This window comes from Macrosteles quadrilineatus, unplaced genomic scaffold, assembly GCF_028750875.1.
Source record: "Macrosteles quadrilineatus isolate MER2022 unplaced genomic scaffold, UCM_ALF_1.0 Scaffold_2__2_contigs__length_208266976, whole genome shotgun sequence".
Taxonomy (NCBI): Eukaryota; Metazoa; Arthropoda; class Insecta; order Hemiptera; family Cicadellidae; genus Macrosteles; species Macrosteles quadrilineatus.
The window spans coordinates 3,732,539-3,757,623 of record NW_026542595.1 but is presented as its reverse complement, the minus strand read 5'-3'; the positions used below and the strand labels follow the sequence as shown (position 1 = coordinate 3,757,623).

At 32.4% G+C, this 25,085-nt stretch overlaps 1 protein-coding gene across 3 annotated transcripts in view; it reads right to left on the bottom strand.

The window, feature by feature from the left end:
• LOC128985910 (serine/arginine repetitive matrix protein 4) overlaps positions 1–25,085 on the bottom strand; it is a 136,001-nt gene that overhangs the window by 44,080 nt on the left and 66,836 nt on the right. For all 3 annotated transcript variants that reach the window (XM_054405891.1, XM_054405892.1, XM_054405893.1), the window contains 5 exons: positions 18,075–18,296; positions 16,925–16,987; positions 10,849–10,977; positions 9,068–9,116; positions 3,034–3,095 (listed from right to left, as the gene is read on the bottom strand). In XM_054405891.1, coding sequence (XP_054261866.1) covers positions 3,034–3,095; positions 9,068–9,116; positions 10,849–10,977; positions 16,925–16,987; positions 18,075–18,296 — 525 coding nt within the window. The remainder of the gene's footprint in view (positions 1–3,033; positions 3,096–9,067; positions 9,117–10,848; positions 10,978–16,924; positions 16,988–18,074; positions 18,297–25,085) is intronic.

Genomic DNA, 25,085 nt, shown 5'->3' with positions numbered 1-25,085 from the left:
TAATGTAAAGCGCTGGAACATACTAAATTTTTATCAAAATTGTTCGGGCCATTTCTGAGAAAATACAATTTTTCTGAATCTTTTTATGGGTTTTTATGGCAAAATCCCCTTTAAAAATCAAAATTTTAAAAAAATTAAAAAAAAACACCTGGAGATACTATAGATTAGAACCTATATACCAAATTTCATCGAAATCGGAACACTGGTGTAGTCCCTAGCTCTGTACACACCCAGACACACAGACACACACACACACACACACATCACTTCGAAAAACACTTTTTGGGTCCAGGGGGCCCAAAACGAATATATCCACTCAAACTAAAAAATTTTGACAAAAACAATACTTTCTCCATATACTATGGCATAGGGGGAGAAAGTAAAAATTAGATGAATATATCAATACTTAATTTTGCAATTTTTTATATACTGTACTCCTGCTCAAGCAAGTCCTGAAAAGAATTTGTGTATGTACATTGATACCTGTGACTAACTCTTACATACTCAAGTAATGTACATTTTACTCTTTAAAATAATAGTCTTTAGAATATCTTGGTCGAAAAAAGTTACCAAGTTTAATTTGAACCACGCTGATAATTTTAACTGCATTTGTAAAAAGACACGCACAATTTAAAGAAAATGTTGTACACATTTAGTGACGTACAATCATGCATACAGATTTTCTTGAAGAGTAAATGTTTTGTTCCATTTTGAATCTTTTAAGAGTCTTCTTCACCCTGCGTTTTGGGGATATGACATTGGGGGGAAGGTGTTGTAGACAGGAGGGTAGCGCGGGGTCATTATGCGCGCCATTATGAAAACATCGTAAACGCACTACTTCTAAATAGACACGACGGTGATTCATCTGCCACCTGAGCCAAGTTTTGTAAAAGGGTAGTAGCAAAGTAGCCTCCAACAAAACATGTTAATTTCGTCCCCCGTTTTGAAGACCGTTTTTCAACAGATGTTCTTGAAATTTGGTATCAATGTGGTTGAATAGTTATATTAGAGCTCTTATACCTTAAAAGGTTGAAAATGAAAAAATAATTAGTTTTATAAGTGTTTAAAAGTGACTCAACTTACGTTACATTAAGATTTTTTTGTTATTGATTTTCTTGGATATATAAGAATAAATATATAATAATTCAACGAGTTATTATATACATAGTTATTGTATAGCCCTTTCTATGAGGGCCCTAGAACCAACATTAATCTGTAAGGCTATTTGCACACACACCGATATTGGACGGTCGGTAAAAAGTAGGTCGATATTTTACCGGTGTTAGGCTATTCAAATTCAAATTCAAATTCAAATTCAAATTGTTTATTTGGCCATTAAACATACATAATAGGCTATGTCAATACATAATTCAACAAAATAAAAATAAAACCATCGTCAGAGATTGGTTAACAATAAAATCAAACCATGCTTAGTTTTAAGCTTATTAAGGCTTATTGCACACACACCAGATTTTTACTGGCGAAACGATCAGTTGCTTTGTTGTTCAAGGACGAGACCATATCTATATATCTAATTCTGTAAGCCCAAAATTTTACAATGAAATTGTGAGCTAACGGGAGGCCGTAGAAAGCTGGGAGAGGTCTCATTTTAAAGGTCTGGGCATGAAATTTTGGGGAAAATTATTCATTTTTCATAATCTTGCACCAAAAAGTTGCTACGGAATAAAATAATTCACATTGAAATAGCATGGGAATCTAGGTCATGTCTGCTTTGTTTACTTTTAAACATGTGGTTTAACTTTATTTAAAGCATATGGTATGTAATGTCATTACTTTAATATGTGTAGGATACTATTTATAAAGCTGATATAAACTTTTTCCCAAATTTAAGGGTCTGGAGTTAATGAAGTACGATTGGTTGTGTAGGTATGTCTGAAATAAGTGTAAAGATAGAAGTAATTACTGGAGTAGGCAAAGGGGACATATTTTTCATGCCAAAAATTAAACTAATATCTACAGATCTTCATTATGCCGTTTAAGTTTACAAGGATTCAATGCCCATTGGAAATAGCTTTCACTATTATTATAAATAAAGTGCAAGGCCAAACCTTCACAAAAGTTGGCATTTATTTGAAAAAAACCAGTGTTAACATACACAAATGTTAAACGATAATTCAAGGTAACCCACATGTAATTTGTACAAAATAGTTACTAAAATATACATATAGGGGCTATTGCCCCTACAAGCCACTAGTTTTTACTAATTACCCAATTAATTATTAATTATTTAATTAATAATTTAATTTAATTTAATAATTTAGGTCTAATTTATTAATTTATTTAGTAATTAGATTATACTAATAAATCCTAAAAGAGTTGTTGCTATGTGGCTTGATAGCAGTAAAATTTTCTACTATTTCAGAATGTCAATAGCATTCTTATCTATAAAGTCACCCATTTAAAAAGTTATAAACACGCACTACCAAAACTAATCAAAAGTTTCAGAAGAGCAGTCGCCTTAAATGGAGAATGGTGTAGCGAGAACTGCCGATATGATCGGTAAAAAATCGGTGCGTGTGCAAGCTTGTATTAAGTACTGTACGTCACTGCGTCGCCGGCACATCCCCGGCACCGGCGGTATGCAGTGGCAGTGGCCGGCTGCTCATCGGCATTTTACCGGCGCCGATCAACGGTCGGCGTGTGTGCAAGGTCCCGTTCCCGCCTGTAGTTTACTATTGGAATTTGGACGACCGGTAAAAAATCGGTTAACTAGTTAGTAGTTAGTAGTTACTCCAAGTAAGTTAGAGAAGAATTTCTGCACTAGAATTTATTGTTAAACGAATATCTAATGTATGCAGCTTGGTCATAGTAGGAGAACAACAATATTATGAAGATGGATACACACAACTGATAGGTAGAGGGAATATTTTGAGGTCTATCAAATTTTATAATCAGTTTAAGAGGTCTAAAATCTGCTTTTTACTTTTTATACATTGGGACTAAGACCAATCCCTACAAATCTTCATTATTTTACAGAATAATTTATTTCCTTGATATGATGATATTACTTACCTATCTCTAGAGGATTTTGAATCGGATCTTGATTTATTTTTCAGTCCAGCCCCCTTGGTTTTCTGCACAGAGAAAACATCGCTGACTTAGCCAAACTTTAAAATTATAATTTTTTTTAAACACATAATAGTCATAAGATATTAACTTGAGGAAGCCCCTCAATTATGGAAAAAAATAAATAGTTAGGTGATAATATGTCAGTGCAGACACATAAGAACATGATGGAAAATGAAGTGCATGCACTTACAAACAAAAATTTAAAAATGGCAAAGGTAAAGTGAAACTCAAACTATCCAATAATAACACACATTAATTTCTGCATTCACATTGAAACCAAATACTTTTAATACCTTTATTTCAACACTGTTAACGTACCTTGTTTATGCCTGGAGAAAGGTTATGAGTCAAGAACAAAAACCTATATCAGTAAACTAAATTGGCTAGCAGAGCAATAAAAGTTGAACATAAAAAATGGTATTATGAAAGTCATGCAAATGCTGAATACCTCAAACGCTCAGCTCTCATGTATGTGTCAATAAACTTAACAATACAATACAATAATGATTTAAATTCTCCTAATAACCCGTATGATTTTTTGAGAAGGTAATCTATTTAGCAAACTTTACTTAGAGTAAAGAAATAGCTCGGGATGATGTAACTCATAACTTTCAAAACTTTGACGAAATCTATCCAGTCACTACTGGTCATCGATGGATACATGGTATAAAGGTAAAGGTATGAAGATGCAAAAGAATTTAACTAATAAGCTCAGTTTTCAATAGAATATTCTGTTAATGCCAATAATAAAAAGTGTCACAAACTTATTTCACAGAAGGTAACATTTGTTAGAACTAAAAAAAAAATAGTTTAAATAGGAAGAAGGCATATGCCTAATATTTCATATACAATTTCTAAGTTTGAGATGATAAATTTACCTACTTGTAGACATTTAATTCATTTGTCTAATACACACACAGGTATTTGAACATGATATACAACACCAGTCACACAAACTCATGGCTCAAATTAACAGCATGGAGCAACAGCAACAGCAGTCAAACAGATTGTCTAACATATGTGCCCAGTAACGAAACTAACACTGGTGTCATTTTGTACAACTTTAAAACCAGTGCATAGTAGTAATACTATGACATAGTGCTTATGAATCGATTTTATGAGCGTACAATTTACTTGTAAAAAGTGTTGATTACTTTTAATGAAATTTTTTGTAACTTATTACTAAAATATAGTTTTTACTAAAAAACAAACCACAATGTTGAAACGGATAACTACACCATTACACATTTTTACTAATTGTGCTTAACATGATTATGCCTAGTTGGTATAAAAAAAGAGAGTACTCTGATTTCAAGTAACAATAATGGTAAAACTTTAGGTTTGACTTTGTTAAAATTTATTTCCACTAAATCATGAACTGTATCTGGAAAAGAAAACGCCTGCAAAAAACATCAGGAGTTTGCAAAAATACTTTTATCATTACAGATACACTCTAAAACTTTGGCATGGAAGCACATACTTTAATTTTCAAAATGAAAAAAAAATTAATAAATCTTAATAGTATCTAAAATTTTAAAAGTAGGTAACTAGTAGTCAATCTGGTTGATTTATCCAGGTCTATTTAAAGTTTAAATTTGCTTTCCCTACAATTAAAATATCAAATTCTTCAATGGTGTTAATAATCTTTAAATGCAGCATAATTAAAACTATCCTAAACCAACACATACAGCATTTATAAAACACACGTTAAGGTGGATCTTTCTACTTTCGAGTTTGACCTTAGCTGCTATAACTTGACATAGCCATGGCAATATCATGCCATTCTGATCGGAAATGTCCTGCTATTGTTTACGTTTTGTAGATGGCTCGTCCTACTTGCCAATGGTTAGTGGCCAACCTAGTACAAAAGAACCCCAGATATCCGTCCTTGGTTTTACCAGTCCTCTGTTAATTCGGCCTCTTCCAGGAAGCCAATATCAAAATGTTTTTCTCACAGCTTACAGACGTTTAGATGCAAGTACTAGTCTTAGCAACTTGAGTGTTCTCACTATTTATCTGTTTGTTTATACATTTTACTGTGTCACTATACTCAGTTAAGCTAGTAGAAGGCCTAACCTCTTAATAGTTGGTTGATTATTTCAAAGCGCGGTTAGTACGGTACATTAATTTTTGTATTTCACAAAATGGATAAGAAAGTTGAGTAGTAAGTCCTATTGATCTTTAAGACCAATTTATTGTCCTGTTTACCTCCATTATTATTTGATAGTTTTTGTTACCTGGAATCATAATATTTTTACGTTGATTACTTAACAACTTTAGCCTACAAATAAATTTCTTTTTTTTCTTTTTACAAACATGTTTATTTTTCTAAAAATAATCCCAGAACAGAGTTAAATACTTTTGACGGCATATATTGATTACATATCATTATTAGGTATGAACTGTCATTTTCATAGTAGGTTGGTTTATACGGCTAAATCATTATCCAGCCAAGGACTTGGTCACATGGTGGCCGGAAATGAGGGGTTCTACTGTATTGTGTGATTTTCATTTTCCAGGTTATTGCAGATCATTTGTACGTTAAAATAATACTTGTAATAATTGTTTCAAGTTAGTATGCTATTACTTTTTACAAACTAAAATTACTTACTATTATTACTCTACTGTTTACTTAAAACAGAAACATACATTAAATAATCATAAGTATTGTTTTCCGACCAAATAGAAAAAATACGTATAGTTAGACCTAAAACCACCTCAAATAACCCGAGAGCTTGGGACAACCGGGAGTGTATGCCGCACAAACATGAGGTGCCTGCCGTCTAATGCAGAAGTGTGCGGCGCGTCGCTGAGTATAAAAGGAGCCTTACGAGCGAAAGCCAACACCATATAAGCAAAACATATTTTATAGCCATATTTTTGACTACATTTACCATAAGAAGTGTAAATAATCATAAAGGTAGAAAAATTAAATGATTAAAAATTAAAATGTTATTAATTTATACAGTTTTTTTTTCAATTCTTGAAAAGTTTACTTTAGTGGAGTTACACCCTTTTAAAAATACCTGATGCAGTTAAAGACTGAGTCTAAGTTGAACTTTTATTAGTTTTAAGAAATTTAAAAGTACAGTAATTATCATTGGACCCAGCTTAATAAGGTAAGATACAAATACTGTACTTTTTTTTCATTTCTTAAACAATAACATTATAATGTGTAGAATTTTTTAAGTAATTAGCTTTTGTAATGAACATGTTTGGCCAGGTTACACTTTTATTTGGTCCTTATTTGCAGATTTATTACACCACACCCATCAAAATAAGGAAATATATAAAAGTGATATATTTTTAGGCTTTAAAAGTATTTAAGATAATGTTCATAGTTTTATTACATTAATGTTAAGTCATTTAGTTATTTCTATATCGACAAGTGTGCCGAAACTGTTTTAACATTTGATTATTTCAGCTAATGGATTGGTAAAATTGTTTTGTAACAGATACTGAAACATTTAAAAAAACTTCTTTTAAAATGCTCGAAGTAACACTTGAATGCTAAAAACAATGTGTCAGTTGACACATTTTCAGGACTACTTGGAAAACTTTCGAAAACCTGAACAATAATGACGATGAATTTTTAACTACATTTACTGTGAGTGCCTTTATTTAAATTTCAATGTGTTATACAATATTATAACATATGTTTACCTACGACCGTTTTTTAAAGTAGCCATTTCAGTCCAGTTCTTAGAATTGAAAAGTTTCACTTTACAGCTGTTTACTTTCATATCCGCATAGTTTCATTTCATATCCGCATAGTTTTCTCATATCCACACAGGTAACGGACCAATGAGGTTCAAGTATTGAGAGAAAAGAATTAAAATTGTAATGCTTCGAACATCAACTAATCAGCTGATCAGCTGACCAATTTAATTGTTTATCCGACTTGTTCATGTTGATACTCGCGTATTCTTAATTAAGTTGGTGGAAGTCCAAAAATAAATGAAATATTTGCCGAATTGTACCTGATACAATATTATTTATGGTAAGAATGCTGCTAGCAATGTAATATTTAACAAAGTTTAACAAACACGTAATTACAGGAAATCAGCTGATTATACAACAAGTCGTTGCATCACTTTCAGTGGCAATGACAATGCACGAAAACATAACCTCTCTAAAAAGTTATCAGTAGTTATTGTTAGTAATTAAATCCAGATTGATAGTAATTAAAAAACGGTCGTAGGTAAAGTAGTGTACGCAACTCGCGTTAATAGTCTTTACGACACTCGTAGAAGTTTTTAAGGCACGAGCCTTGGCGAGTGCCTTAAATTTTCTACTCGTGTCGTAAAGACTCACTTAACGCAATCGTTGCGTAAACTACTATTATAGTATTAATTTTGACCACCTCTGAATTGTACAAGCACCAGGAGGTTACTACCACCTTACATTCTCAAATGCCACATATATTTATATTATTTATTATTTATTTATTTATTTTACTATCACCTTACATTCTCAAATGCCACAATGTCAGACCAGCTATTTATTTATACAAATATGTCAACAGCTCGGTTCTACAATGTTAGAAGAATAAAGACACCCAAAAATGTTGCCTAATGTTAGTAATGTTTCAAAGTGCCTTCTTAAGCAATGGTTTCTTGTTTCCTCACTTTTCCAATTGTACAAGCATATCCTTGAAAATTGACAACTTTCGGAAACATTAATTTTGTCATCATTCTATGCAGAGTTTTGTCAGCAAACTATGCAAAATGAGCCTTTCTCCCAAACTAGCCCAGGGCTACAGATATTTAATCTTAGAAATAGTATTGATAACTGGAGAAAATATGCTATTAAAACTGGGTAGACAACAGAAATCAGTTAAGTAAATCAACAAACTATTTTTATAAATGATAAAAGAACTATTAACGGTTAGGTGAAAACACAAAAATATACTTACAATTATTGTTCATTTCCTTTGGTTAACGTCCATTATAAAGGCTGGCGTTATTTGCAGAGACAATAGAGTTTCTTTTAATATTTACAACAAGTAACGTTTCAAGATAACAATTCAGTGTTTATCTACTTTCAAAATTAAAATTCATGTCTTTTGACAGGCCTACTACAAATTGGTTTAGTGAGATTTAAAACGATACAAGTAAACATTATGCTTATACCCACGATGCCGCTCCTCCATACTAATATTTATAAAACTTGTAAAAGTGTTGTGTACATTCAGTTTTTAAATTGAAAATCAAAGATTTTTTGCAGTTTGGTAAAAATATTTGAGTTAATCTTTGATTCAAGGCCTAAGTTTTCAGGTTAGCATGTAAATTGTCAGTGCTTGAAAAGGATGGTTTGAAATTGTAAGTTTATGTTGCAAAACCACTGAAACATTTAGTCATAAGAAATTTTCTTTGCTCATATAAAAATATTAGTATAGAGGGATTTTTATTGCTAAGGACTTTTTTGTACTTTAGCAACAGCGAGATTACATTTTTACAATAAATACGAAGATAAATGAACATTTTCCAAGGTTAAGTTTTTGCTCTTGTAGCTAGGTAATTTACACTACTGAATTATTGTGTTTAGGTAGTTTAGATATAGTAGCATGATACTATTAATTATAAAACTATATCTACATAGGTCAAGTAAGAATATTTAATAATTGGTAAGTAAATGCATAATAAGTCTGAACCAAATCAATATTTTCGCATCAGGATTATTATTTAAAGGACTTATTTTAAAATAACTTGTAGACCTGATAAAAAAGTTTACATATTGTGACATTACTAATCAAAGAAACAAAAAACCATGGTGATGAATTGACCAATTTGATATTTTAAATGGTTACGGTTAACTTGATGGTCGTGTTTTCAAAAGTTGAAAACTAAATTCATTATTTTAATTTTTAGTTTAAATTATCATCTACAACACATTTAAAAGTGAAGAGTAAAACCTGACCTTGAAACTATTCATTTCTTATAAATAGATTCATGTGTCTATGATTTTAAATAGTCACCTCAGTAACCTTTGATGATTTCTTTTTGGGCTTCCTCTTTTCTTCATCGCTACAACAAAATGGGAAAAATCAGTTAACTAGTGTTACTTTTATCAAAAATATTAACTGTGCCTTATTTGCTTTTCAAACAACTTAAAAGAGATTTCCAAGCAAGGCTTGGTATCAAACCTAAAAAAAATGTGACACTGTGATTCAGGCAGGTATGCTCCAGCACTCCAGCGGTCTCAGAATTACTGTTTGAGATTTGTCTATGGTCTGCAGCTTGAGGAGCATATCACGCCATACTACCTTGAGGCAAACATCTTGAAATTAAATTATCAAAGATCCATCAAAAATTATTCATTGGCTTTTTAAATATTGAAAACAGGCTCACTTAAATATATTACATCCGATTTTAAAATTGTGTCTCAGAGTAGTTCTTGAATTTCTTGTTCTTCTTCGATCACAATGTGTAATACCTCATCATGTGACCACAACTTATGACAGTTTGTGGCAGCACTAAAAAATCTCTACTTTGAGCAAATGATCTCGGCTGGTGTGTCCTAAGGCTTCTGTGACTCTAGGCGATTACTGGTGCATGTGGATTGTGTGATTGTGTTTTTTAATAATTATTATTTATAATTATTATTATTGCATTGTTGTTTCATTTGTTCTTAATTTGTTAAATATGTAGATTTATATTAAATTGAGAAATCTTATTTAATAATTTTATTTCTGTATATTTACGTGTGTCAGGTTAAGGACATGTAGCCCTAACTTTGCCTGGTAATATCAAGAATTTTTCATCTCATTTCATAACCGAGTCAAAAATAGTAGCCGTTCAAAGGTTTCTGTAATCTGCCATTATGAATCTTTATCATTTGAAGGGCTGCCATTTTTAATCAGTTGTTATTTTGAGGTTGAATTTGCGGCAGTGCATTCTAATAATAAAGCCCTTTATTTGATGTGAAAATCAACCTATGCAAATGTTTTTGATTTTCTTCCTACTTATAGCGGGCGCCCCCCTGAGGAGGTAGTGTATAATATCATTGAAAATTCAATGCTTAGTTGTCATTTTGGACTCAATTGTACGTTTTTAGTTTGAGTTTGCAGCATTGTATTTTACTAACACAGATCTTTATTTTGATGTGCTTATTAACTTATGCTTACATTGAAGATTTTCTTTTGACTCCTAGCGGGGTCATCCCTCTGAATATGTAGTGCATCACTGAATAATGAGTTAAAATAATTGCTATGCCCTGTATAACTGTGTACCAAGTTTTGATGCTCTATCTTTATTACTTATTGAAGTATTTAACTGTCCCGGGACTTTTTTCATCCTGTATATAAATAAAACACACCATAAAACATAAAGATTTCCTATTAAACAAATTTAAAATAGGACTCCAACCATCCGAATAAATTAGAACTGTATCTTATTTGAATAGTAAAAATTACAAAAATAAATGTTTGGAGTTTTACCAAAATATAGGGCATTTTGTAGAAAATAAGCCAAGTCAAGCAAAGCAATGGGTAGCAGTAATGGTATCCATACTTTACGCTCAATTTTTTATACCGATAAAGTACTTATTTCGAGGGTATCAGTATCGAGAATCGACACATCCCTAATATATGTATATATATTGCATACAATCGGTCAGTACATTTACTGACAGAGTCAGATATTTACCTAATCTGCATTGATAAACACAATCACTTGATTGATTGGGAAGAATAAGACAATAATTGTTTGGTAGGGTAAAAAATCCTGATTATTAGGGTGAAACAAAACAGACATTTACCTGCTTGATTGAGAAGAGTCAGATTGGGAGTCCGTAGAAGATGATGAGGTACGAGACCGTTTTTTCTTTTTCTTTTTTTCCTTAGATGATGAACGTTTCTTTTTTGAGCTTCTCTTTTCTGATTCAGCTCTGAAAATGTTATCCACATTTTAGGTTTTGCATAGTTTTTTGAACAGTACTTACATTTTTACTTAGGCTACTTTATAATTACGGATACATAGTTAATAAAAAAACTATAGGCCTAATAAAGTTCACCCAACGCCCATTGATGTGTGTATCATACAGTGTGTAAATTAAGTCTTGAAACAAATCTGTATTTTTTAAACCGAAATAGATAGAAATACAGTGGAACCTTGATAAGAAGACCCTCGATAACAAGCCACTTTTGATAACAAGTGCAAAAAAAAGTGATAAAAAGTGTTGGTTGTGTTGCTAGTCTAGCGGTTAGCGTCTCGGACTTCGGTGCGGGAGGGACGGGTTCAATCCCCGGCACATCCACTAAACATTTATCTCTCGTAACTCTCTCGTGAAATGCCACTGGCATTGAAAAAAAGTGCAATTTTCAAATCCCCTTGAAATAATTTTACCCCTAACCACATGTTATTGCAAACCTCAATAAAAAGTCAACCTTGATAACAAGTAGGCCTATTATTTAATAATCCCCAAGAGAGTCTTGTTGTTGAGGTTCTACTGTATTCTGTTTGTAGTGTTGATTGTTAACAAAGGTCCTGTAATTTTTTACATCAAAAATATTTTGTAACCCCCCTAACAGAGTAGGGGGGTAGGGGGTGACTTATTTTTTTGAAATAGCAACCCATATTGCAAGACCCCTCATTTTGAAGGATTTGTCAAAAGAAACACAATGACGCAAACCCGAGGTGGATATCTTACCCCTAGCCATAGTGGCAGGTATTTCAACATTTGATTTACTGTATGTAAAAAAGCACCAATTTCAAAAATATGGAAACAAATCTGTATTTTTAAAACCGTAATTGGTAGAAATATTCTGTTTGTGGAATTAATTCGTTAACACAGGTTCCGCAATTTTTTTACATCAACATAATTTTTTAACATCTTTAACAGGGTAGGGGGTGGGGGTGATTTATTTAAAAAAATAATAACTCCTATTGAGTGACCCCTCATTTTGAAGGGTTTGTCAAAAGAAATACAATTACGGAAATCCGAGGTAGATAATTCATCCCTAGCCTAACTAGAAAGTACTCCAAAATCCTATATATAATACGAGTAAAGTTTGAATACTTGTTACTTCGATCTGGGAATCGGCTCTAACAAAAACGTTTATATTTACGGAATAACTAAGTTCTGTGTCAAAAATAAGTTTTAGACTAGTGGTATAGCCAGGAAAAATCTATTTTCGCCATAATATGAGTACAAACTTTTGAAAATTTAACATGGGCCTTATGAGAAATCATTCCGTCATTATTGTCATTTGTTTAAATTTTAAGACATAACTTGACGTTCTGTACCCACGGGCACCTCAGCTTGCGCATGTGCAGAAAGCTCTTGAAGCACTTTCCGAGGTAACTGTTGTATTCTGATGTGTATTAGCTTCTGACATACAATCTCGTCAACTTCAAAAAGAGAACGACTCGACTTTGATCCAGTTCATTGAATCGTTTCATGTATAAGAATTTGTATTACATTATAAAACTTTCCAGAGTAATGAGTTTCTAATCCATTAAAAAACTATTCTTAGCCTATATTATCCTCAGCTTTATTACTGTTTATTTAATACTTTTGCCAATATAAACGAGCGATATATCTTATTTTTTATATTTTTAATGGTTTTAATAATAATTATCATCACTAAATTACTCTTTTCGTTGGTTGTCGTGTCGTGTCGTTGTCAATTAAGTCGTCTGATTCTGATTGATGTCAGATGTTACACTGAATCGGTCACAGGGATAATAATTAATTGTAACCTACCACTAGCTTACCTAACTAAGTTTGAGTGTTGCAATCAGCAGTGTGGGATGATTGCACTGGATAATTTAGCTATCTATTTCAGAAAAATAAAGTTTAAAATAAATCAAACACTAGGATCTGTTCTTAAGTTTTGGGCAATTTGAGATGGATGCCTTCAGGACTCAGGTTAGCCTAGCCTGAACAACTGGGTTAGTAGCTTGACTTAGTGGTTCATCCATGTTTAGTTTATTAACACTAATCAATACCTAATCTAGATTATACATGCCTTATTCTACTCAGTTTCAAAACTATAATATTATACATAGGCATAAGCCTTAATTTTTGTATTAAATACTGGGTACATCATTAAGGTAACTCGGTTAGGTTGCTTTTTATAAATTAATAATTCCATGAATCACTAATACCCTATATCATCTAGGTGTGTTAAGTACATGATGACACTCTCAAAAAAGTACTAATCCTTACCCACATAAAATATAGGTAGGTAGCTTTAGGACTACAGAGGATGAGTGTTTATATTTGTGTTACTTCTCTGTGGTTAGGTTTCAGTTATGTTTGCCTTAAGATGGCTATAAGTTTAGGACTAGATATCAAATAAACTCCCAATTAGCTTAAAGGGCAGCCTAGCCTTCTTGCAGTGACTAATACTTCAAAAATGAAGGAAGGTGAGAAGATTTTCTTTGCTGATAGCCTTTTCCGAATTCAGCGTGAAAAATACTGGGTATTTTCTATAGTTTTGGCCGTTTAGGGGAACCAAACAAATTGTTAAAAAACCCTACTATCTCATCATTTCAGTAAACTGTGATATTATTATTTTAATAGAAGTTAAATTGATGTCAAGAAAAAATTGACCGCAAACAAACATTTTTGGGATAGATTTACATTGACCAAAGAATACTTTCAAAGTATAGTGCAGTGATAAAGTTCCCCGAGCAAAGCTCGGTCCCCAGGTACTTTGATTTATGTGAAAAAGCAACCATTTTGGAATACCCACCATTTTGGCTAGGGGTGAGTTATTGACCTCGGGTTTGCGTCATTGTGTTTCTTTTGACAAGCCCTTCAAAATGAGGGGTCAATATTTCTATCTATTTTGGTTTTAAAAATACAGATTTGTTTCAAGACTTAATTTACACACTGTATAAAATGTAAAAGTGAACGTAAGAATATTGTATTTGTACAAAAATTTAGAATCACGTGAAAATAAAAGAAATTAAAAATTGACAACGAGAAGTATCACTGAAGAATCTGTTCAATAAACATTAATACACTAAAATCATAACCCTAAAATCTACAACCAAAGTTCTCTCTCTATTATCCGGGAACCGTACAACATAAAACAATATCGTGATTAGCCTAATCACAGAAAATAATTAGTATTGAAGGATAGGAACAAAATTACGATACAATGTTATCTTAATGTTGGAACTAAAAGTTTTTAATTGTAATGTTTTAATAGTGTAAAATATTAATCAAGACAACTTTTGAACTTTTATGTGAAAAATAGCACAGGCATTAAAATGATTATTTACACAAACTGGAAAACATTTTTTTACATTTAAGTGTACCGAAGTATAGACAAAAGCAAATCAAAGAAAGACCACAACACAGAATATTCCATTTACTTTATTTAGTACACAGTAATATAACTTTTATTTATGAGGATATACTGAAGTTACTTTCAGAAGAAGTAGAAATATAGAAATATTACAGTCTAGAATGAACAATGAAATTCACAGAATGACCAGAGCTACAAAAATAAGTGAAAATACACCACTTAACTACACAATGTAAGAGGGTCAAAAGAAAAAAATAACCTTTTCACAATAAAAAAATAATTTACGACAAACAAATTTTAATCTCTGTAGTTGCTACTTGAATACTGTAGTACTAATGTAACGAAACACAGATTTGAATTAGTCTACTACTTCTGACAAACATAAAATCCTACTTACTGATGCTCAGTGCCACAGTTAAATAAATAAAACTACACTCACGTCTACAACACTAACAAAGTTACCTTCAATGGTGAACTGGCGAGCCAAAGGGTCAACGGGGAAAAAACAACATTTATTATGTTTTCATCACACCAATGTTGACACATAATGATATATCAGTGGAGTGTTGACCCAAGAAACATTTTATTGAGTTTAGAAGACCTTACTGTTTTTTTCCATCTTTATATCAAACTAAATTTACAATTAAGAGGATAATAACTTGCTGTTACACTCACATTTCTAGTATAGTATTTTGATCATAGAACTACACTAAAATGACCAGGACAAAAAGAAAATGAAATGCCCAAAAAATAAATGAAAAATAGGCGGTTGATTTTTAAAGATTAAATTAAGTTTAAAACAAAATCTTTCTTTAAACCTGTTAAAATCTCAATCCTTACACATTTCACCTTTGAATTGCGATACACGATCAGTCTGACCTTAGCTTTTGTCTAGTGCTGGAAATTACCTAGATGTGTGAATTATGGCGTTAAAATTTCACCAGAGATTTTTACTGTATGACAAATACGAGTGTAATTAAATAAAAATACATTAGGTAGTTTTAGTTAAGTGACCTGATTTACGTTTTCACCTTGTGATTAGTTTTTTATTACCTTTATTACCTCATGTGCAATAACATTCCAAAATCAATGAAACTATTGGTGGGTTAGGAGTCTTTTGTACACCAATATTTCTTTTGTTAATTTGAGTTATAACGGACACCAAATAGTAAAAAATGTATACATATTAGTAATATTTAAAGATGGATGACTACGCTGCTGTTATATATAAAAAGGCATTTATTAACTAGCTTAAGTACTCTTCTAGCTTACTTTTTTTTCAATTAGCTATTATATTTAAGGGAAAACTGTTTTTATGTTTATAACATGAATTTATATACAGGGTGACAAATAAGTCTAAGGATGACTTTATAACATTACGTACAACAAAAAGACATATCACAACCAAATTTGGCATGTCATTCATTACTGGTAAACTATTTTTCTGTGTACATGGTGATCGGATGTCACTGACAGGGAGTAAGTTGAAAATCTTAAAGGTAAGCATATGTTGTACATCAAATTAAAGGTCTTGTTGAACTAAAAACAATGCCGCAAACCAGACCTCAAATAGGCAACTGAGTCAAAAGTGGCAGCCGTTCAAAGATTTCTTGAATCTCCCATTTTGAATCTTTAAACGGCTGCCATTTTTTTCTCAGTGTTTCAAATGAGCTTAAAGACCTTTAATTTGATATGCATATCGACCTATGCTAAAGTTGATCATTTTCTCCCATCTTCTGGCAGAAGCCTCCTGAAGAGGTAGCGTATAATACCATTGCAAATTCAATGAATCTTTGAGCAGCTGTCATTTTTAGCTTGATTGTCGATTTAAGTTCCGGTTTGCGGCATTGTTTTTAGTTTAACAGGACATTTAATTTTAAGTACATGTCGACCTAGGCTTAACTTAAAGATTTTCAACTTAGGCTACTCCTTCAGATTTATCAGCTGACAGATGTTTTAAATAGTTTTATTGAATTTTGGTTGCTATGAAAAGAAAAATAAACAAAGAGACATTCTTTTAGGCTTTTCAACCAAAGTGGTTCATTTTTATTTGCTCTAAACAATTAATTGTTAATTACTTGTAAAAGTATGATAAATTAAACAATAATATTTAGTGGAAACCTCTAGTCTTTTATTTAAGGTATTTCTCCTATTTAAATGAGGTTCTTTTCACTAAATCCTTAAGGGCCGACACCCCCATAAGTGACATCCGATCACCATATACACAAAAAAGTAGCTAACTATTAACAGTAATGATATGCCAAATTTGGTTGCGATATCTTTTTTTGTTTTATTAAAGTTATAAAGTCCTCCTAAGACTTTATTATCACACTGTATAACTATTGGTAAATAGCATAAACTGGACAAGAAAAAAAAAAGGTTTTGAATATCATTAGGAAATTTTACTCAGAATCGAGGAAGAACAGTGCAGACACAGGACTGACTTACCTTTACAGAAGGATAAAAGGCTTTCCCTTTCATAAATATGAACTACTTGAAACAAAAATACGAGCAATGATATGGGGGATAGTTACCCTAATCTATATCAGCTCATTCAATTTTATAGAATCTTACCTGTCTTTCTTATGTTTCTTGGAGCGTTTCTTTTTCTCTTTCTTCTTATCTGGAGTGGAGGATCTGCAAACAAAGTAGCAGGTGAAGATACCTTGTGAGAAATTAAAATACAATGCGAGGGCAATGAATGAATGAGTAATAACAAAATATGCAAGATTAAAATGGTAAACAAAGCAAAAAAAATTCAAACATAGATTAAAAAGTTTCTATGGTTAGCTATAACAACAGGTGCAAACCAGAAATCTTGCTGAGACAATTTTCCTGATCCCTTTTCTGAACTTCCTTTTTACCATAATAATATAATTATATAGGGCACCTAAAAATACAAAATTTATTAATTTAATGATTTTCTTTGATATCCAAACAAAAAGCTAGGTTAAAAGGGCTATGCCTGTACAAAAACTGAAAATGAGTAAAGCCTAAAAAGTGTTCAATCTTAAAACAAGTCATGAAATGCTAGAGAAGAGGTGTGCGGTGCACCGAAAAAGTTGGTACGATACGGTACAGGACTTAATATTTATTGACATCGGTTCGGTACATTTTTTTTTCTGTACAGATTCGGTTCCGTACAGCTTACTACATTGGATTTAATTAACTATCACAGTCAACGGTAGTGTTGCTCAAGTCAAACAGTAATCACAAATTAATGAGGCAAGCAAGATTGTGAAATAGATTATTCGTCGCCTAACAAGTGAGCAGACAGTGTGACGTAATGTCCTGAGTAGTTGTAATGGGTTATTTATTGTATTTAAAATATAAATAAATTTGTACTATTATTATATATGTTGTTTCATTATATCCCCCTTGACCCTTAATTGAGTTTTCATATGAAATAGAGAGCCCATGCTGCTCCACAGCTTTAAAATAAATAAAATATCTGATAAATAATCAAATTTACTATTTTTGATCGAGTATACAGTAGGTTACATACTGAGTTATTGATGTTAACTGATGTTACTGAGTTATACTTGAAGACTTTTAAAAATTTTAGATATTAAGGAAATTGAGATATTAAGGTTGAAGTTAATGAGGTCGTACTGTATAGGGTTATTATATAAACAGCACTGATAACTTTCTCACAATTAGATGCCCACTGTAGATATGTATAGGGTAATTATTTTTGTATTTACTAGGTGTTAGTTGGAGTTACCTGTCTCGCTTGCGACGTTTGCGTTTGGCTTGGGTAGAGTCAGGTTGTGGGGCAGGGACAGGGCTGGGAGTCCGCACCAATGTGTAGCCCTGATTGCCATCTTGTGCTCCGCGCCGCGCCAGACTGCTGCCCTCCACGAATGTATCGCTGAGGCCAAACGCTGCTCTCAGCCGAGCATTCTTCTCCAGTTGCGCCTCTGCCATCTGGTGAGTCTCTTTCACACTGAAACCAAATATAATATTAAAATCAGTAAACATCAGAACACCAATATTTTATAAAATTGTTATAAAAAAATCGAATGCGACGTTAAAAAAATCGAATGCGATGTTAAGTGGTTACAAAACAAATTATTTCCAATACCTTGATTCCCTGGATCATTTTAATCTTCTCAGAACACTATTTACAATTAATTTGCTTCTAATCAACAATAAAAGGCATGGCGATTCTTTTCAACAATTGTTACAACTAAATAATTTTCATTATGGAATTTCAAGATATACAACAGTTAAAACAGGTTGAACACTGTTTTACAAAAACACTAATTCATTTTCTATTTTAATCTTCTTCTTATAATAAGGGTTGTTATTTCCATGTAAATAGAAGGAAGCTTACTTCTCCACTAAGAATGGCAGCAGAAAATCTTACACAAGGCAGACAACCATTGGGGAGCACAAGACTGTGATGGAAAGATCAGGTGCAGAAGGACATGCTGAGGCTAAACGTAACACCAGATCTCATGCAAGACTGAAATGGATGGCGAGTAGCTGTTGGCAAGGCCAAAAACCTTTTGGGGTTTGAGTGGCCGCATAGGTAACGTATTATAAAAGGGGAAATGGGAGATCATCCAAGGTTTTTTTTAGATAGCAACAAGTTCCTATTCTCTGAGAGAAGCTATGTTCTCTTAAAAACTGAACTGGGAGAGAAAGTGTAATTTCCAAAGATATAACGATTATAATTTTAAAGATTCTACAGGGTAAAAAGGAGGAATCCATCGTACGGGGAAAGAAGTGTAGTGCCACCAGGACTACAAACATACAAGGGCTAGCCCAGTCCTTTGTCTTGAAGTGAACGCGTGCCGCCTGATGCTGCCCCCCCTCGCCCTGCGCACCCCACCTTCTACCGCTGTGACGTAGCAGTGGGAGCTGCCGATAGACACTGCCATTGTAACACATGCTTTTACGCCTGCAGTTATCTTCTATTTATAACGTTTTTACATAGAAATATTATATTGTTTGGTTATGATTTTATTTTACACGTAATAGTAGTTTCATATCATGTAGTTTTAAAGAGTATTTTACACCATGGTGGGCTACAGTGTTGCAATTTGTAGGAACTGCTCTAATACAACAAAAGATGTAGTGTATCACGTTTTTCCAAAAAATCTAAGTTTGAGAAATGTGTGGGTAGAGAAGTGTAAGAGAGCTGATGTTTTCGATCCACAAAATGGTAGTGTGCAGTGAAAAGTTTTTGGAAAGTGATTACTGTATTTATACGATTTAAAACCCCAACTTCTCAGATAATACTAAAGGAAGGTGCCTAATTTAGAATATAAGTATATAATATAGGTAAATTATCACCTACCTTAGAATATAGGTGGGTGATTGTTAATGAAAGAAAAATAAGGAAAGTAAAATGAGGAATTAGAAAAACTGCTCTTGAAACAATAAAATCTCTTAGCCCAAAAAAGTAGCCCGCGTTAAACAATCAATACGCCAATTACTAGCCCAAATAACAGTCGTATCAAACAAATGATTTTATAAACTTATTTTTAATTCATTCTTTTTTACATAACATCACCTTTGTCAGGAAAAAGTTGACTTTTATTGAGTTGTAAACGTGTGTATACGTGAAGTTTACTAAAATTACGAAGAAATAACCTAACCATTATTGTTCCTGGGGATTAATTAAAAAATCCTGTAAACAAAAGGTCTAAATGAAAATGTCTATAATAAAATGTTATTTGTGTTTTGTGTCAACTGTATGTGTGTTTTATTTACTTATTTCATCAAAAGAAACTGAGGTTAGTGTAAGCATAGAACTTGAATCACTCTAAATAAGTAATTAAGCTAAACAGATTATTTAGTTTAGGCTAAAAATCCATAGTGTTTGTATTTTATTTGCATATCACAATTTACTGTTAAAATGTTAGGGCAGATAAATATACTAATTGTCTCTTAGTTAATTATTTTATAACAATACCACTAGTTCTATGAATATCGCCTATTTGACAGTATTATTTTCTGTATAAAATATTTAAAAAAATATTGTATTATCATATAGGTAACTGTCAATAAATACGTTATGAAAAACTGATATAGTCATAAATCTGGATTATTAGAACAAAATTCACGACAGAGCGAATGCAAACACAGGTATGACATACTGTACTGCTGCACGGGACACCTCCCGCCGCTACGTCACACCTGCCCGCGAGGGGAGGGGGGCTGGCATCACTTTTCGAGCGCTAGTGGGTTAGCCCTTCTATGTTTGTAGTCCTAGGGTGCCACAGCAAAAGTAATACAACAAAATTATAAAAATAAGTTAGATGTACAGGACGTATTTTGGAAAGTTATGTATAATTGAATTTTGAATATTACATTGTATGTATTTGTTGACCAAATCTATCTATATTATTAATATTCTTCATGAAACTTTGTAAACAATAAGACTTTTTTGTTTCAATATTCAACCCCACATATTTTAATACCAAAATGTTCCTCTAGGTGTGTAGACTTGTAAACTGACCTTACATTTTTGAAAAAGTCCCTTCTACTCTGCCCCAGTGACTTTTAAAGTTCCCATGTTATCCTTATGAAGAACACATTTTTGTTTACATTATGATCAGCTGGATAATTCAATTGCTCTTCATATTTTAGTTGAAATGGAAACGTGTGCTACAAACATTTACTGACTTGGTTGAAATGAAATATTTACTATTTGAATTTAGGTACGTTTATTTGTTTACTACATTTGCCTAAAAGGTACGTGTGGTTAGGGATAATGTAGCTGTTGAAGTACCTGTTTATTACTTTTTAATATGTTTTGGATTAGCAAAAAAACATGAGAACATACAACCCTCATTCAGGTATTTCGAATGGACGGAAGGGGCAAATATGAAAATAGGACTACAAAATTAAAAAATGACACAATCAAAACAGTTAAAGACCACATATCATCGTTCAAGGGACGAAAAAGCCATTACTTTTAAACAAAAAATGTACATTATATTTGCCGGAAAATCGAAAAAAAATGTATGACAAAAAAATCAATCCTTTAGTGGAAATATCCTACGAGTCATACAGAATTATTTTAATGAAAGTTTCAATCTGGCTTTTGGATATCCTAGATCCGATACATGTGACACGCACTCAGTTAATGTCCGATGTATCGAGTTAGACATTAAAGATTCTAACAGTGAGGAATAAAAACAACAACTATTGGAAAAACTTTGAAAAGCAGAAACCCATATTAAACTACACAAGGCAAAGGCTAATGTGTTTTACGGAAAAGAACATCTAAAAGAAAGAAAGAAAGAGTTTGATTTCTCCATAAATATACAAATATGTACATAGAGAATAGTCATACATTGATGATGAGTAAGTACAATGTCATCTCAAAGCTTAAACTAACTTAGGACTACTGTTAAAAAACATCATTCAAAGTATAAAATGCATTGTCATACAAATACTACCTGACCTTCTTCAAAAAACAATTGTTAATGTCTGTGTCTTTTTCTAATAATAAGAATTTATCAATTAGGCCTACCCTACAGGTCATATAATCAGGAGATTTTTCAAATCTTGCTGTTGAGTGTGAGGGATATATTATGAAATTACGTTTTGAGTTATACGCATTTGTGTGATTTTCAAAAAGGATTTAATTTTCTTAAAGTATTTACATAATTCATAAATATAAAGATAAGGTAAAGTTAATAGTTTTGATTCTTGAAATATTTGTTGACAGTGCTCATCTACCGGAATATGATGCAAAACTCTAATGGCCTTTTTCTGAATTCGGAATATTCTATAAGTTAATCTAGATTGAATAGTTGCAAAAAAAAGGTTTATTAACTGAGGTAGTACTTTAAGAGCAAAACAAGAAGAATTTAATTTTTTTACTTAAAGTATCAATATGTATAGAAAAATCTAATTTCGCATAGATGGTTACCCTTAAAAATTAAAAAAAAAATTTAGTTTTACTTGAATTTTGTTAAGGTTTACAAGTTTAGAATTTGATTATTTCAGTTTTGTTTTCATTTTATTTTAATCCATTTTATTTAAACCAAGTGCTTGAATTTAAAATGTAATCCTCAATATTAAAACCAAGACCACCGGAGATCAAGACCACCCTTCTTGGACTACTACAGTAGTCATCAGCATACTGAATTGTTTTTGAAAAAGTGGAATTAGCATTTATGGGCAAGTCTGCGACATAAATTAAAAAAAGAATCGGCCCTAATATTGATCCCTGTGGGCATCCTGTATGGCAAATATTCCAATCGGAGTCATATGAGCCACTTTGGTCATTTATTCGGACCAACTGAAAATGTTTTTCAAAATAAGATTTAATTAAGTTAATTGCTTGTCCTCTGATTCCATAATTTTCCATTTTTTCTAGCAATATGTTTCTGTCAATAGTGTCAAACGCTTTTGACAAGTCACAAAAAATTCCTGCAGAAGAGGTTTTACTATCCATATTCTTAATTATGAAATTGATAAATTTTGAAACTGCATCTATGGTTGAAAGATTTTGCCTGAATCCAAACTGTTCTTTGTTAATTATTTGATGTTTTTCAAAGATAAGGTAGAAGTCTGTTTAAAATTATTCTATTATAGGTCGATAATCATTCAAACTTTTATCTTTGTTTTTCTTAATTGGCTTCATGATGGAGTACTTCAGCAGATCCGGGAATATCCCCAACATTAAGCACTTATTGAATATGGAGGCCAAATGGGAGGCTAAAACTTCACCATAATAAATTGAATCCCAAGTGGAATGGGGAAATTTTAAATTATCAAGTACTTCAAATAATAAAGGTTCGTTTTATGAAGGTTCGTCCTAACCGAAATGTAATTTATAGAGGTTCAATTCAGTGCAAGCAATAAACATCAAGAGAATTTATTGCCTTTTAAAATATGTTGTGCATTGTATTGGAATGGATAGTAATGCAATTATAAAATGTAATACATTACTGTCATTTTTGGAAGCAGTACTGCTCAACTCCTGATTAACCAAACCCGATTTATAGTTTGTTTACATCCTGCTGCCCTTCCTTCCAAGAAAAAGACACTGCAGTTTAAAAACATGGATCGCAGTAGGAGCAGAAGTTGGTCAGAATAAAGGATCGGTAATGGCTGTCGAAAAACGACACAGTAAAATACAGTATCGATGTTTTGAATCATAACAAATTTCAGACAACTTCGATTAATATAGCGATATATATTTCTTGCTATCACTTTAACTTGTAGAGGTGCGGCAGTTGCACAATTTCAAATCATAGAGGTTTTCGGACTAAAACTTTTTTATACAGATACTTTAGCGACGGAAACAACCTGTAAAACTTCTGATTTATAAAGCTTTCTCATTAACTATTCGGATTGTAGGGGTAAAATTAACATTGCAACGGATAGGGAAGTTCAATGGGAATAAACAAAATTCCATCTATCAAGGATTTCAAATGATTGGGGTTCCCCTGGTATTTAGTATTCATTGAAGGTAAAACTTACAAATGTTAGGCTATATGGTTAACGCTTCTGGAAAACTCGTATTAATTGTTTTTGTTGTCAAAGTATAATAAAAGTTGTGTCTTACTATATGTTGTTATTAACTGTTTCAGTTATTGTTATTCTTTTTAGCGAATTTCCCATATAGGGAATAAGCTATTACCGTAGTACTCATAGTAAGACCTGGACCAGGGACTAATTTACTTTTTTGTTTTTCCTCCGTTCAAATTGATATACAGACTGTCCCAAAAGTCTCGGACCGGTTTAATATTTTCCAAACGACAACAGATAAATCAATAAGATTTGGTATATCAATACCACACCTAAAAATCTACTTTTTTAAGGAACTATCAATTTTCTGTAATATCATGAGGACGTCCCGCAAGGAGTCAGAAGGAAATCTTACATAGAAGCATAGGTTGACATGTACATCAAATTAAAGGTTTTTACTAGCAAAATATAATGCCGCAAATTTTAACTCAAATGGACAACCGAGCCAAGAATGACAGTGGTTCAAAGATTCATTTAATTTGCATTGCTATTATACGCTTACTCCTCAGTGAGCACAGCCCTAGGAATCGGAAGAAAATTGTTAACGTAAGCATAGGTCGATATGCACATCAAATTAAAGGTCTTCACTAGTAGATTACAATGCCGTAAATTCAAGCCCAAAAGAACGCCTGAGTAAAAAATGGCAGTCGTTCAAAGATTCAAAATGGCTGATTCAAGAAATCTTTGAACGCCTGCCATTTTTTACTCAGTTATCCGTTTGAGTTCAAATTTGCGGCATTGTATTCTGCTTGTAAAGATTTTTAATTTGATGTACATGTCAACCTATGCTTCTATTTAAGATTTCCTTCTGACTCCTTGCGGGACGTCACCATGATATGACAGAAAATTGATAGTTCCTTAAAAAGTAGATTTTTAGGTGTGGTATTGATGTACCAAATCTTATTGATTTATCTGTGGTCGTTTAGAAAATATTAAACCGGTCCGGGACTTTTGGGACAGTCTGTATATATTTTATATATCAAAAGCTAAGTTTACACTAGCATGTAGCAGTGGCGCCACTTTTACTGGCTTCAAAGTGGCGCCAAAAATGGACCGTGTAAACCCCTAATGACGCGCCATTTTTAGTGGAGAGGCGCAGTGGCGAGCCAACTGGAGTCACGCGACAAATATATGTTTTGACAAATATTAGTGATGACGCGTCACTTGCGGTGGCCCGTGTAAACCACAGTGCCACTTGCCAGTGCTATATAGTGACGGACGTCTAGCTCCATTTTCA